The sequence below is a fragment of the Paramormyrops kingsleyae genome, chromosome 20 (genome assembly GCF_048594095.1).
Source record: "Paramormyrops kingsleyae isolate MSU_618 chromosome 20, PKINGS_0.4, whole genome shotgun sequence".
In the NCBI taxonomy this organism is placed as follows: domain Eukaryota; kingdom Metazoa; phylum Chordata; class Actinopteri; order Osteoglossiformes; family Mormyridae; genus Paramormyrops; species Paramormyrops kingsleyae.
The window spans coordinates 15,561,789-15,578,689 of record NC_132816.1 but is presented as its reverse complement, the minus strand read 5'-3'; the positions used below and the strand labels follow the sequence as shown (position 1 = coordinate 15,578,689).

The following is a 16,901-nucleotide window of genomic DNA, read 5'->3' as shown; positions in this document are numbered from 1 at the left end:
AATAATAATAATAATAATATGCACCCTGACCCTTACTGCATACATGCAGTAGACTACATGGATGGATGGATGGTGAGATGGATGGATGGACACATAGTTGTAGTAGGGTTTATTTTATAGGCCTAATGCTGTTGAATAACAAATATTTCCTCTTCGGGGGGATCAATGTTATGTATGAATAGATAATAAACTATTTTAAGAACTGGAGTCATAGTTAACGGTTTTTTTTGCATATACTAGATCACTCTCAGAAAAAAGGGTAAGAAAAATGTACCCTTGTAATTGTACCTTTTAAAGTATACAGAAATTGACTTTGAGGAACATCCCAAAGGTACAAATAGCATTAATATACCATCCATGGTACAGAAATGTTCTAAGAGTCGATTTCTGCACCTTAAGAGGTAAAAAGACCTACAGCTACAGTATGGGTACAATTGGCGGACCCTTGAGGATACAGCCTCAGACAAGCAAGGCGCAATTTTTTACCCTTTTTTTCTGACAGTAATGTGTACTTTTAGGCTCAGTTAACTGCTAAAGACTGAGCGTTGTGGGTTCAGAGGCCACGCAAACGGACCAACGTGTGGAGGAATTTACTTTGGTAAGATGTTTTATCGAGGCAGAAGCGGTGCGGTCGGGCGCGGAGACCGAGGTTACAGGACACGCACTTCGGGCTTCGCCTTTTCACGGTTATTCTTTTACCGGAATTTACCATGAAACACAAACCGTCGTTTAAACGTCCAGTGTTTCATAAAGCCTATATATTTAGCACATTGATTGACATTGTATAAAACGAAAAACAAACATTTCATATTTCACCGGTGCACGGGTAACCGTTTTCGGAAGTAAAAATAAATAAAATCGGACATTTGGTTATGAATAAACTGCATGTATGGGCCTCACATATGATTTTTTCCGTTTAACTATTCATTAGTAAACATTGAAAACCTGTCCAAGAGGTCAAAACTTCGCACGTTTCGCGCGAAGCACAATTTGTTTTATGAATTCATAAGTCCTAATCTGTATCTGTGCCGAGTATAGTCAATATATGCAAGAGTTTCAAGAATAAAATACAAAAGCTATACCATGCAGTAATTCGTTACAAGTAAAATATACGGACCAAACATAAGGCTCTTAAGCTAAAAGTTTCGCACTGAGAACTGCAGAGGTTCGGCCTGGGAAATTAAGAAGCAGCCAACTGTAATTCAAACAGAAGAGACCCTTGTCTGTGCATCAGTATTGAAGCCAACGAACCGAGCCTCTCAATTGTTGTATTCATAGGAAATAAAAGAAACATATCAACTTTAAAATCTGCTTCGGGGCAGCATAAAACAGTCATTGAGAGCCGTACGATCGATGTAGGGCTCGGACTGTCCGTCGGCTACGTCACAAAGCGGGCTTTGCAATTCCTGACTGGCAATTAAGCGCAATTATGCTGAATGTAATTGCAATGCACTTTAAGGCGCATTACATGAGTTAGAACAGTAAAACGGGGCCAAAAAGATTAAAATCGATAAGTTCTACCCTCTACAAAAAAGCTGCAAAATTTAGCTTGCAGTTAAGACCAATTCTGGTCCCAACTGTCGTAACTCCGTGCAACTATCTAATGCAATAGCGCTTTTTCGTTGCCTCGATAAAATACACATATACAATTTATAATTGCCCCAATGCATTCAATTTGGTGTAATTATGGCCGGTTGGACACCAAAAGCAGAGCAGTTCAAACCAATCTTGAACCTCTAGAAGTCGGGTTCTTTCCACTCCACTCGTAAATTCGGAACCGATCATTTGTAGGTATAGTAGCTATCAGTTTTGGGTGTTTAAAGTGCTTATTCCAATTCCCCGCAGCGCACTACTCAATCTTAGTCATTTAAGGAGCCTGCGGTGCCACGCTGATGCCACTTCAGAAAACGCCGGTGGCAAAACGGGCCTCAAAGGACCGAGACATTGGGATGAAAGACAGTGGTTAAAAGAGCAGTACTTTCTGCCAGTTCAGCAAATCACCCAGGAAATGAGACGAGCACGGAGGAACAAGGAAATCGGCAAACTTCACATGGAGAAATAGACAACTACTGTGCGGAATGGCCTGTGCGCGACCTGTTTATGCAGAACGCAAGAGTGAACGTATAAGGAAAGGAAAGAATAACTGTTGCGAAACAGTTTAGAAGTTAATATTTAGATAACATTAAATCACTCAAAATGACTTGTAAGAATCTATTTCAGTTTTCCTACAAAAATGCATTATTGTAAATGTACATAAACAATACAAGGCATTTGCGTTACATTTGCAACGGCTGTGTGTCAACATTTCTCGCTATATCATTATAGGGTTCACAGAAGTGAGGACAAAGAATTAAAAATTTGATATTTTATTGCTTAAATATTACTTGATGACAATTGGTAGGCCTATGTAGCCTTAGAGTACCTAATAGTGTTCTAAAAAATTATATATTTTGCCTAGATGAGAGGTTGTATTTTGGTGTTCGAGTGATGGAAAATAAGACGATGTACAGCACATTCAGGATACAATACAGACAACAATTATCGTAAATTAATTAAACAGAGTTCCTTGACGACTTTCACTTCGTCCATTGTGTCGCTACAGAAAACATCTCCCTTGGGATACAGCCGACGGTCACAGTGGCTACATATTGCCAAAAGCCCGCTAAATATTCAGCATTAAATGCATAATGTGTATACAAGAGAATAATCCATGAAGCAAGCATGTCCTGAGAAATGTCCAGTAAACAACTGTCACTGTTCCGCCGATGACGCACATTCAGCAGAATGGAATTCCTTTCCCTTTATGAAGTCGCGTGTCTTTTACATTTTTCATAGAAAAATTTGATTTATATAGAAATTTTGGGGCCAGGGTACGGCTCGCTACCACACCAGAAGTCTCCCGGCTGTGGGATTTCTAATAACCACATTTCGTCCTCCTGTTGCTCCGGCTTCTCATCCGCGTTCTCCAAAACTGGCCGGAGAATTTTGTAATAGTGACAGTCTCTCCCGTCATCGGAGTCGTACGGGGGTGCCAGTATGTCCAAAAAAGCTGCCGGTCCGTCCACCGCATCGATCTGATGTAGGTTGTCCTTCTGGGGGGTGAGAATGCAGGGACCGCTGTCCTCGGAAATCTCGCAGACGGAGCCCAACACCGACCTTCGCAAAGTTTCCCTCTGAAAGGGCAGCAACGGGGGATGGAAACGCGCCTCAGTCCCGGCAGCAGGTGACTCATCCACCTTGTCGAAGCACCTGATACTGACCTTGCCGTAGAGGACTTTCAGCATGCCATTCATCCCCGGGTGGTCGTGCAGCGGGATGGAGGATCCCGTCTTCAGCAGAAACACCCCCATGCTAAAACCATTCGTTTCGCATATGTGCATGTACGTGACCGGAGGACTACTACCCAGAGACTTAGAACTCCTTCTTTTCCTTGGTGCAATTTTTAGATCCGCCGCCTTGATTTCATTTAAAAGGTTACAAAGTTTACTGTGGTCCTCTAAAAATACTTTATTATTGGCCCCGCTTGCAGATGAGCCCGTGTTTTTATAAGTAACATGGGCTTGTCTTGCAATTCTTTGGATAAGAGAACTCGTGTTATCCCGCGGCATCATATAGGCGGATAGTGGCGATCTCAGCTCTCAGGGGAGACGCAAAGCTTCCCCTTGCAGTTATCTTAGCAGATCGAACCCTTTGCAAACAGGCAACCTTGGCGCAGACTCCGATCGGACTATCGCAAAATTACCGCAAATAGGAACTAGTAAAGTGCAATGCGGAAAAAATAAAATATACCGTTTATCCTCTGGATGTAAGTCATAATCCACACACCCTCTTATTTTCCACCCCATTCGCGGCCATGGATTCTACACGTCCACAGAAGCGCCTGCGTGCATCAAGTGTTGAACTATGGGAAATGAAGTCAATTTTCAATATGTATATAGGTCTATTAATTAGTTTAGTGTATCAAAATGTATATGTTTGAAGTAGTTCCAATGTCGGAAAAATGTATGTGAAAGTCCTTTATTAATACCATAAATAATTTTTATATTGGTTGAGGGAATACCTATTTTAGTATTATCACACTACAATTCCCACAGACGAAGATCGCGCTCGAGTTTTACAGAGGGCAAGGCCAACTAGGCCATTCACCCTCCGTCAAAGTTAACTTATCGTCCAAGCTGCACTTTGTATAATACAGAATGCAATCACGTCAGCTGTAAAGTACCGAAATCAAAAAAGGATGACGTAACTTTAAAATAACAATTCACACAATTTATTTGTGTCATTTCATTTGAATAAGTTTAGTGGCATATGTATTGCATTTTTAAAAGTGATTAATATTTAATTAATACATTGCTGTCAACACTCCATATGAGTTAGCACGTACCCAGATTTGTAGTATTTAATCCAGTGGAAAGGAAAAACATTTGTATTTGCTGAGCAATGGAATGACCCCCCCCTTCACAGTTTCTATGTACAGAAATTTAAATAGAGATACTTTATTAGTCCCTGCGGGGAAAGCAGGTAGTTTTGACATATTCCATCTTGTTAAGAGTCGTGCTCAAGCTCTATTTACAGGCATGGAGCTCTAACCCACAGACATCCTGGTTCAGGGGATCTTGTTCTCTGGCCAAGTTAAAAAAAAGTATTTTGCTTGGATTTCCATATGGATCCCACTTCACACTTCACCAAATCACACAGTGGGCAGCACTGCCTCAGCTTCCTTCCAAATGTGACATGGAACATGGAATATGTGTAGCAGGAAGCTGAATAAAGACTATTTCAAAGATACAGCCACATTAAATATGTAAAATATGTATATAACATTTGCATATTTCACATATTTGCATGCGTCCAACCACACTAACCCAGTATGGCGCAGCAAGTATACACACACGCTTTTTATAAATCAACATGGTATTTAAGCTCCATGAGAAATCAGGCTTAGATATGCTTTTAGGTTTGTTTTGTCATCTCTCCACTCATGGATCTCCTAACCCCTTATCTTGCTCACATTGCCATTGGCCAGGATTTATTGGATACCAATTGGTTTGTGTCTGTAATGTTCAAAGCAATAATGATGTAATAAAATGGATGATTTCATGACCTAAGGGTTGTGGTATCTGATTGCTAATGCTACATGCCCTGTGCACAGGCACTGTTCACCTGGACATTAATGAGGTCGCTTCACTTGCTACCCATTTTCTGTAGCCACTTATCCCATTCAAGGTCTGGAGGTTAGGGGAATAACCCAGGATGGGGTACATACCCATCACAGGGCACACTCACACTCACCATTTACACATACATGCACACCTATGGGCAATCTGATAACTCCAATTAACCTCAGCATGTTTTTGAACTGCAGGGGCAAACCAGAATACATCCCATAATGACAACGTGCAAACTTCACAAACAGGGAACCCTGGCCAAGACTCAAACCCTTGTTCCAGAGGTGAGAGAAAACAGTGCTGACCACTGTTAGCATCACGCTACCTCTTCCCTTCCTCGAAAACCCAACCAACATCTTAATTCCACTTCCATCAAGTAATTCATTTAAGATCTCAAGAAGGGAAAGAATATTATTATCAATTAGTCTAGTGCACATATTAGATGCAATTCAAGTTTTATGTAAAATTATGACATACTACTGGAAATCTGTTAATATACTCACATCCAGTCAATCAGACGATGTAGTCTTGTGAAAATGTACCATAATAATGCATATTTTTTTATATATGCATCCGTATTAACAAGCTTATGAAGGGACCGGTTATAACTTCTGACCCTGGTGGCATTTAATAATCTTAAGACATCTTTGAGCACACACAGTTGCAGCCGTATGTAATTGTTGACCGCTCATTGCGGTTCAGCGTCCTTTGTGAGTGCAGTCGAGTTGAACGTGACTAATACGATCTTGTGAGAATGCCGTTAATCTGAGCACAAGAGGCAAACATTTCTTTTTGTCTGTCCCACAATCCGGGGACATTCCTGACAAATACATTTGTGATTCGTAAGTTGGTCCAAGCAGAGGCAAGTTTTTTTTTCCTTCTAAATAAGAGTTTTTCCCTCCAGCCCGTTAATGTTTCACAGAAGAAAGGAAACATTATTCGCTGCTGTTTAAAATGTGCATGACTGACATTGCACAGAAGTCAAGAAGAGAGGCTTCATGCTTTGTCCGGAGATGTGGCCAAGAATCCGCAAAAAGCAGACTCGTTCTTTTCGATTGTGAAATCAGCATGCGCTGCATTTATGACTTTCTAATTGCTTATGGATGCATGAAGGTTCCCATTGTTACGCGTGACTCGCAGCCGTTCTGTTCTGTCATTATAACTCTTTGCATGATCTGGCCCTTACTCCAAGAGGACTCACTCTTTCCTCCACCCAAACGAGTTCATTATTGATTTCCAAGGACTGTAAACACCCCCACTGTCGTCGAAATATTTTACCAATTCGCGGACTTATGAAAATTCATAAGTGGCCCGGCTTGAAGGAAAAATGTCTGCATATTTTTCTAGCTGCAATGTAATGCAAATGTTTGTTCCGTACGTTGACATGCCACATTCATTATGAAGGAGCTTCACCGTTGATTCTTTATTTTATGAATGGGCAATTCATGACACCTAAGTTGACTAGCTGTTTTGTGTATAGCATAATCATTCAAGCATCTTTAATCTCACGTAAATATGAGGAAATCTACAGTTTGCTGTCTCACATTACTAAGTAACATGGAATAGCGGCGATTCACAATAAATCACAATAAAAACCCTGTAATTAATACAATGGACCTTTTACATTTATTGTTTAAAGCTACTGATCAAACAGTGAAACATTGTTTTCAAATTACGCACAGGTATAGCGTAGCATAATAATCTTGTGGTAGCTACAGAGTGTATTGTATGATAATGTTTAAGAGACAAAATGGTCCCTCTGTCTATGGAGTGCAAAGCAAAGCTGGGTTCTCTGGCCCTCTTCCGGCTTTAGTTCTTCACCCCTGAAGATGCGAGCCGCGTGTTCTCAAGTTAAACCGACACCAGCGGGATTTGTAATGTTGAAAACAGACTGGAAGGAAGGGCTGACCTTAAACACCACAACACATGTGGGACAGAGGAGGAAGTCCGTCCTCATTAATGCATATCGGAAAAAGCAATGCAAACATCCTGCCGACTGGAGGCTCACGTTGACATAAAAAGCGTTAAATCCATTTCTGCTAAACTGGCACCAGTGGACCAGACTATGCCAATCGGTTTCTGTCTACTGTAGATGAAGTTGTCCGCTAAGGCTGTGTGTTTTGAGCAACAGGTCCTGACAACTTTGGTAATGTCCTATCTATCACAGCAGGCACGTATCACCCTGGGCCCCGAACTGCCTCGCTGGCTCTCATGCTCAGCTTCTGAAGTGGAACAAGGCCATTAAAATGCTTCAGATTAGAAAGGATGACACATGTTGCCCAATCGCCAACAATACAAGTTGAAAAAACGGCATGGCGACAGCTGCTTGATGGAATAGATTGATGGAATGAACAAGTTCTTTGCAGAAGCAACGCAGTGTGATTATTTTGGGGGTATCTCTGCAGCAAAAAAAAATGGCACTCAGATTAATGATGTATAACCTGCCACTGAATAAATGCTTTTCCTGTTTAAATCTGACATTACGTTCAGTAATTGCTTGAAAACATCTCTCCAACCTTAAATATGTCCTGCTGCAATAACAGGGGTCTATGTGCAGCCAAGCCTTGAATTGAGAAAACCTGGCTAACAAGATAGTGTGATCTAGGATTGCTGTGGATGCCCGAGAACATGATCATCTCCGCTGGGGTCCCCATTTGCCCGGGATCCAGCGAGAGCGGGAACGCCGTGACGTTTGGTGCTGCAGAGTCGCTTGGCGGTGTCCAGCCTTCCCCCATTGCTATGCTAATTCCCCCCTTGTAGCTGGGAGCCGTCCCTGTCAAGGTAGACAGACCCGAAGGGGGGGACAGTAGGCAGGAAGAGCCCCGTCCACCCCCAACCCGCAGGGGGGCTTTCAACCTTTGTGAGAAAATGATGTATGAGACAGCATCCCCTTTGGAACTTGAGGAGAACACGACAGAGTGGATAATCTGGGAGAAAACACTGTCCCCGTAATGGAGACGGATGGCGTTGTCTTGTCTTCACGTTATTGTTACCGATCAAGATTGAAATGAGCCTCATATGAGACACTTCAGCCGGTGGCAGCTCACGTCTGCTGGGCGCGCTGCCCCTCTGCGGTGGCCTTCCATCCAGGTGACTCGTGCCGACGGTGGCTTGGAGGCCCTATTGAAGCCTGGGGAGTGACTTCCCCGTCTGTCCCAGATTCTCCCCTGGCACCCGGAAGCATTCCTCGCATATTATTTCCGCCGTCCCTTCCAGCCGGGTCTGAATCAAGGCCCGGCAGTCTGATTAGCTGTCGTGGGGGGGGGGGGGGGGGGTTCACGGGTGAGCGACGGTTCGAGGCAGCTGTGCACAAAGCCCCCAGCGGCTGTGGTGGGTTGGGGTGGGGGCACTGGGGGAGGGTGCGTTTTCTTGCTCAACAGGAAACAGATATCACACGCATTGTCTGTGACCATCGCTCGTGGACGTGCCCTCTCTCATGGAAGATGATGTGCAGAAAGAATGATATTGGAATAACAACCTGAGCTGGGAAAGGTTTGAGATGATGAATCACATCCTGTTATTAAGCATTATTACATGCCTATTAGCAGTAAGGGAATACGGTCCCTGCAAAAGCGACGGATGCTTCCGGTTCATTAACGGCCATATTTCTATAATAACATGGAAAAAGACAGAACAGCCAGCACCTATAGAAATAAATAAACCATCATTATAGGTCCTTGAGGTTCAATTATGCTTAATCACTTTAGTGGTCTGGCGTATTACCTGAGTTGCCAGAATGACACATTTATAATGCACTGATGCCTTTTAGGCTGCATTATCTATGTTTTTTGCTTTCAAAAAATATAATTTGTCCCAAGACACTTGATCTTTCAAACCCGTGAGTGTTTCTTGTATGTGGGTCATAGTGTGCAGTATTAATGAACTATTCCCTTTGTCTCCCAAAAGAAATGACCAAAACTTTCTCCTTTGATGTAAACAGATTTGATGGGGGCAGAACTAGTCATACAGGTTTAATTAATTAGCCTTTGTTTTAATTGCTGCTCCATATTTCATATTGTTGTTTAATTGCCATTTTCTACATATTTGAATTGATAGTGCATAGATATAGTGCCAGTCAGAAGTTTGGACACGCCAAGCTGCCTATGAAGGAAAGTGACAGTGTCTCATCACGTGACCTGGCCACCTGACCTAACCACAGAAGAGGAGGAGTTTGACCAGAGAGTGAAGGAAAAGCGACCAATGAGAGCTCAGAAAAACGTGAGACCTCCTTCAGGGCAGCTGGGAAAGCATCCCCAGAGGCCACCTCATAAAATGGGCATAGAGGAGAAAGTAGGGTCAGCCTGTCCCTGGAGAAACTGGGGTTAAGGGCCTTGCTTAAGGGCCCAATAGTGGGATAACACTGCCGACCATGGGATTTGAACCAGCAACCTTCTGAATCCCAACCCAGAGAGCTGCTCCACCCTCCAACAAATCAATTTGTTTTGTTTAATACTTCTTTGGTCAGTGCATAATTCCATATATTTTATTTTATAGTTTTGATGTCTTTATGATTATTCTGAGATGTAGAAAATAGTACAAATAAACCTTTATTTTGGGTGTTGGGTAGGTGTGTCCAAACTTTTTTTCTGTTTCCAAATGTATTCACTACTCTGAATCTGCTACACAATGTCTTGATGTACAGTCAGTTACACACCCTCTCACTTCCCCAGAAAAGCCGCAGATCGGCACTGGTGGGAACAACATAGTCTTGCCCAATACCAGTAATGGGGATTTTCAGGTTTATCCTAATCTAACGAAAGGGGGCGATGAGACTGAAGATGGCGAGGCGGACATTAATTTTCTCGTCGTTGCCAAGCTTATTGCAGAAATATGAATTTTTTTTGCTCCTCGTGTAAACTAAAAGTGTAGTTTGTGAATTCAACAATCCATCCATTACTACTCTACTGCTTTACTATACGTCAAACGTCATATACATGTACACTCACCTAAAAGATTATTAGGAACACCATACTAATACGGTGTTTGACCCCCTTTCACCTTCAGAACTGCCTTAATTCTACGTGGCATTGATTCAACAAGGTGCTGAAAGCATTCTTTAGAAATGTTGGCCCATATTGATAGGATAGCATCTTGCAGTTGATGGAGATTTGTGGGATGCACATCCAGGGCACGAAGCTCCCGTTCCACCACATCCCAAAGATGCTCTATTGGGTTGAGATCTGGTGACTGTGGGGGCCATTGTAGTACAGTGAACTCATTGTCATGTTCAAGAAACCAATTTGAAATGATTCGAGCTTTGTGACATGGTGCATTATCCTGCTGGAAGTAGCCATCAGAGGATGGGTACATGGTGGTCATAAACGGATGGACATGGTCAGAAACAATGCTCAGGTAGGCCGTGGCATTTAAACGATGCCCAATTGGCACTAAGGGGCCAAAAGTGTGCCAAGAAAACATCCCCCACACCATTACACCACCACCACCAGCCTGCACAGTGGTGACAAGGCATGATGGATCCATGTTCTCATTCTGTTTACGCCAAATTCTGACTCTACCATTTGAATGTCTCAACAGAAATCGAGACTCATCAGACCAGGCAACATTTTTCCAGTCTTCAACTGTCCAATTTTGGTGAGCTCGTGCAAATTGTAGCCTCTTTTTCCTATTTGTAGTGGAGATGAGTGGTACCCGGTGGGGTCTTCTGCTGTTGTAGCCCATCCGCCTCAAGGTTGTGCGTGTTGTGGCTTCACAAATGCTTTGCTGCATACCTCGGTTGTAACGAGTGGTTATTTCAGTCAAAGTTGCTCTTCTATCAGCTTGAATCAGTCGGCCCATCCTCCTCTGACCTCTAGCATCAACAAGGCATTTTCGCCCACAGGACTGCCGCATACTGGATGTTTTTCCCTTTGCACACCATTCTTTGTAAACCCTAGAAATGGTTGTGCGTGAAAATCCCAGTAACTGAGCAGATTGTGAAATACTCAGACCGGCCCGTCTGGCACCAACAACCATGCCACGCTCTAAATTGCTTAAATCACCTTTCTTTCCCATTCTGACATTCAGTTTGGAGTTCTGGAGATTGTCTTGACCAGGACCACACCCCTAAATGCATTGAAGCAACTGCCATGTGATTGGTTGATTAGATAATTGCATTAATGAGGAATTGAACAGGTGTTCCTAATAATCCTTTAGGTGAGTGTATATATGTATATAACATATGTACATTGCATTGTAAATTGCTATACTACTGCTATTATTATTCCTGTGTTTACACTATTACTGTTACAGTACATCCTGCCTGTGATGTCCGCCTGACTCCCCTGTCTCCTCCCTCACGTGGCCCTGATGAGTCACGCCTGTTGCTTGTTACCGATGGTTAGCCTTTGTATTTAAGTACCTGCTTGTGTCGTCAGCCCCAGTCCGGTCATTGACATCGCTTCTCCTGTTTGCCCGTATCGTTTCCCTGTATTCACCTTGTTTTAACTCCTCGCGGTTTCGTTTGTTTCGCTGCTCCCGTTCAGTTGTATACCCCTTTTTGTTCGCCAAACCACTTGCCTTGGAGTCTTTCGTCTCACATCTTGTGACAATTACCTAGCTGTGCTGTTCCTTTTCTATCCCTCATTCTATAATGAAAACTGTCTTTGGGTCCTTGTAAACTGGCGTACAGATGAAATGTATTGTTATTACCATCCATCTCTGATTCAGTTCAGGGTCGCGTTAGAGCTTTGTAAATAAAAGTGCGCATGTGAGCAGTATCATGTGAAAATCCACCGTTTGTTTGTTGATCGCGGTTGATTCTGTTAATCATGACTGGCAGTTCAGCGGCTTCTCTTTTCATCACAGCTTCTTTTCCTCATTCTCTGCAGTCTTTCTTCATCACGGTACTTTTTTTTTCTTTCTGTGAGCAGCGAGGTGGTTTTTCTCGTGAAATAGCTGCTCTCAAAGGAACATTTTAGCTTAGCTTCAAATTACGGTCAGCTGAGCTGGTTGCACAACATTTCACTGATACATGTGAACTCTGCCCATGGCCCGAACCCGAATAAGCGGTTACAAGACGGATGGGCTGTTTGGATGGTTGGTTAAGGGTTAAGAGCAGAAGGTTCCACAGGTGAACAAAAATATTCTTATTTCCAGTTAATTTGGTGATAGATTTAAGTTCCACCACAGTCTCCAAATCATATTGCTACATGCATGTAACACATAAATGTTAAAAAGATGCCATTTCGCACAAACATGGGACATCCATTTGATTTGTACCGTTAGCCAAGATCAGGGGTGCCCAATACGTCGATCGCTATCTACTGGTCGATCGCAAAGGTAGTGTAGGCAGATCGTATAGCATAAAAAAAATAGAGGATGAATGACGCGTTCAACCGCGCTAGCTGCTGCAAAACTCTAGCAAGCTACCGAGTCGCCTAGTTAGCCTCCAATTTATTTCTACTAAACTTAAGAAAGGGTATAAAGATTAATGGGGAAGCTGGACCAAGTGAGAAGCCAAAAAACCTACCACTTCCATACGGAATGGAAGAAGGAGTTTTTTTTTTCACCATATCATATTCGAGGTGCATTTGCCTTATCTGTCAGTCTACCGTTGCTATTCCGAAGAAGGGAAATGCGGAGCGGCATTTTCGGACTGTTCATAAAAACTACGACATTAACTTCCCTCTGAAAAGTGAGCTGAGAGATAAAGGTGAAGGAACTAAAATCCCAAATAATTAAGAATACTCAATATATTTATAAATAAATATATGTTTTGCATTTTTATAGTAGGTAGATCATTTGACTTTGTCATTTAAAAGTAGCTCGCAAGCTGAAAAAGTGTGGGCACCCCTGGCCAAGACCAAGACCAAGATTTTGTTTCAACCAAGCAGTTGAGTACTCTGTTAAGGTGACTCTTTAAACTCAACTGGTTGGTCGAAACAAAATCTTGGTCTGAATTTGTATTTTCTGAACCTGAACTTTCCCCCTCTGGCATTTACATTGTATAAAGTATTATAAGTAATCTGGAAATGATTTAAAATATTTGGGAGATTGTGTGTAGGTTATGCACAAATAATATGCTGTTTTACATGTGGGACGCAAGCATTTGTGGTTTTCGGCATCTGTGGAGGGTCCTAGAATTAACGCCCTTTGGATTCGGAGTGCTGACTGGATTTCACGATTTAAAACTTTTTTTTTTGTTTTTACAGCAAGTGTGAGATTTCTGCTCATACATACATTGCTCATAGACTGATTCAATATGTTTTGAAAAAAGTGACGAAGCAGCCCCATTTCTGGAAAACTTGCTATTCTTGGTTGACCATGAGATGGTCACATGGACATGAGCTACTTTTCCTTCTGAAGAGTGGCAACAGTGGGTGAGGTCAGTAATGTCGACAGGGAGGGGCATACTAGCGACATAAATTACTGTAAATTAACTACGGCCCCACATAACTGACCCCCCCCCCATACTGTCCTCTTGCTTCCCGACACTATCTCTGCACCAGACAAGCATTGCTGACCAGGATATCCAAAGACAAGGATCTGAAACTGAGGAGCTGCTGAAGTCATAGGTCACAGCCCCCCAGTGTCTTGAAACATCGTCTGAAAATGCTTCAAAGACAGACTTACTTCTGCTTCGTGCGCGCGATGCAACAAACACAACTGCAGGGTGACTAAGAAATGCCATAGCGGTCAATGAAAGCATCCAGGTGACCTCTGTGAGGTTCTGTAACAGCTCCTTCCTCAAAGCTATTAGGACTCTAAAGTCATTACCAGCCCCATTATAAATCTGGTCTACCAGCAGCACTAACTATTTTATCCAACGGACATTGCCTAAGATTAAATTTTTTCTTACACCTGTGTCACATCTGCTGTATCTGTACTTCTGTTGTATTTATTCATTTATTATATATTCAACTTTTTAATCAAGATTTTTACAATCGCTACCGTATCTGATACAGCGTGTGGGTACCCCGAGCTAGTGAGTAGTTTATGTTGAAGGAAAAGAGAAACGATCCATGGAGCAACTCACAACAGCCAGAAGATATTATCAAAAAAGACCACAAAGGGGAACCAGAAAAGGGACCACGAAGGACCTAAAACAGAAAAATATGAACTAACTAAAAGTAGCTACAAATTAACGTAACTGAGCACAACCAGGGAACAGGGGCCAGCCTCAAACCCACAACACAAGGGAGTCTGGATGATGGGCAACCACTTAGACTGTTAAGCTACACGGTGGCTTGGGGAGTAGGGACACACACTAGGGACTGAGGGGCTACAAGGCAGAGGGGGGAACAGGATGGCCAGCGACACCTGCTGGCCAAATGGGGACAAAACACGTGGGTCAGGATCAGACTGGCACCCATCCTGACAGTGTGTATATTCTCTATTATTTATATTTGTTAGCTATTATTCTAATTTTCCCCTCTCCGTCTTGTGTTGTTATTTTCTTGTTTACAGTCTCTGCAGTTTATATATACACACTGCACCACAGTCCTGGGGAACATTAACTCGCACCACTACTGTATATGCTGCGAATTGTATATAGATGGCATGACAACAATAAAGACCCACTTGACTTGACTTGGAGGAGGGTTTTCGTCCCAATGTATACCCATGATTGGGGCAATGGTGTAGAAACCAGGGGGGACGGGGGGTGTACCCCCCAGTATTTCATTTGGCTTCATTTATTTCCCCCAAGAATAGACCTTTGCATTTAAATTATTAAGTTGTGCTTCACCAATATCAAACTCTCTCCAATACCCTTGGACCAGGTATCTCAGTGACAGCACAAGACTCTCAGTAAGGGATAATGTACAGGCAGCCGGTAGTTATCGCAGAAATAAGCCCCGACAGTGTGATCAGGACCCGACGCGAAGCGGAGGGTCTTGTATCACACTGAAGGGGCTTATTTCGCGATAACTACCGGCTGCCTGTACATTATCCCGCTTATTACACGGCTACTTGCCACATAAGGAAAATGACATGGACATGAATATGAATTTGAAACATTTTATTGGCATATTTGTTTTAAAATAACATTTTTATCTTTCCGCGAAACGATATAGTACCACGTGACTATGCGTTATTACTTTGGAGCGGTTATTATTTGAAAATAATGAACCTGCAAATGTCTCAACTGACCAATCAGAATCAAGCATTCCAGAGAGCCGTGTAATAAGTTATAAATAATAGCATTAAAAAGCAGCAGATCATTGATAGCCGTTTATAATACCCTGCTGCTACTCACTGGCGGTGCAGTCATTACTGACATCGTGATTATGATCGTTTTCTATCTTGGTCACCAAAGGGTGGTGCTTCTTTCAACGAGATCATAGTTGAACACTGCAGGACGTCATTCAGCTGAGAAATAACATCCCTGTTCACGCAGTAGCCAGCGGGGAAGTTTAATTATTGGATGGAAAGTTGAGTGGATAGCGAGTGTATAACGTTAGATCTGGCAATGGAATGTCCTTTCAGGAAATTATTAGTTTCAGATTTTAGCCGCACAAGTCATTGGGGATGCTAACACTCTCACTACTTGCTACTTCAGTTGCGTTTCCTCCTGATCTTCAGTCTTTTTTTTATAAGCAGCTGTAAGCTGAACCAACACGGTAGGTTTTTTTTTTGTTTGCGATCCTGGGTCCTGTTTTTCTTTTTTTTTCTCTTGTTCTTTCAGAGCACAGAGGCTGAGAACCTGACCACAGACTGGGTGTATCAGCACGCAGGGAGTTTCATTTGCATCACTGCCAGTCGTCACTTTGGAATAACTCGGGTATCGATCTGCCTCGGCCCGCGATCGATGAGCTGGAAACCTCGACCGAGTGGGAGGACCCGACATTCATCTCTGAGATCGCCCGATAGCATCTTGCCGTCTCTCTGAAATGAGTGATCCTTCTGGCTCCGCCCGCATCTGGGGCACCGTAGCGCTTTGCTCCGCGAAGCCGAGTCGGTGCCGTGACACCACGGTCTCATTCCTCCCTGACAGGGGGACCCCTGATGTACGACCTCATGTTTTAGCCTGAGGGAGACGAAGTCACTTATGAGTGCGTGTGTGTATGTGTGTGCGTGTGTGTACACGTATATGATGACAGATTTGTATTTTTAAAAATCCAGCAGAAGTACAACCTAATAACCCAGCCTAATATGGATTTAAAGGGAATTCCTCTGATCGTATTATCGCTACCAAACAGTATTGAATTTAATGTGTTTAACACAAAAGAACTGCTACAGTGTATAAAGAAATGGCCTCTTCGGATTGAGGGTCTCTGTTTTCGGTCCGGGCTGCTCTGCTGCTGCGGCGCCTCTGTCCCCCGAGGTCATGACATTTCACGGAAAAGCGGAGACATAAAAATAAACTTCCTTGATTTTGATTTAAACTTGGCCAATTCGGAGCAAACATCCCGAGACTCCGGCTTAGCATGTGTGTGACTCTCACACAAATCTATAATATAACCTAAACTCAGCTACATCAAAAGCACTGGGGTAGTCTGCAAACCCTACAGACTACTTACCAGGTAATAACACTGTTACATACATGTAAATGCCTATGTGGACTTCGCAGTCTGTGTAGGCAGCCTACTGTGTCTCAGTCTCAGTCCCTCTACCCTGACCAAAGCACTACGCCCCTCCCAACAGCTGGCCACCTTATCAGGACACAGCAATCTGCCCCATTCATCAGATCGCTTCACGTGTTCTGCTGCCTACACAGACTGCGAATCGGCGGCATGATCCCGTGGGCACGTGACATCAAACAGAGAGGCCTGGAGACTCACTTTAATTCTGACA

The 16,901-nt window shown here is 43.0% G+C and overlaps 1 protein-coding gene across 1 annotated transcript; it reads right to left on the bottom strand.

Annotated features, from left to right (window-relative positions):
* Positions 1 to 2,197: 2,197 nt before the first annotated feature.
* adoa (2-aminoethanethiol (cysteamine) dioxygenase a) lies at positions 2,198 to 3,878 on the bottom strand. Its single transcript, XM_023830867.1, has one exon. The coding sequence runs from the start codon at positions 3,609 to 3,611 to the stop codon at positions 2,847 to 2,849; it is 765 nt and encodes a 254-aa protein (XP_023686635.1). The 5' UTR covers positions 3,612 to 3,878; the 3' UTR covers positions 2,198 to 2,846.
* Between the last annotated feature and the right edge of the window lie 13,023 nt (positions 3,879 to 16,901).

Excerpts from the sequence above, each read along its gene's own strand:
- adoa (XM_023830867.1), bottom strand. The coding sequence starts at position 3,611 with ATGATGCCGCGGGATAACACGAGTTCTCTTATCCAAAGAATTGCAAGA.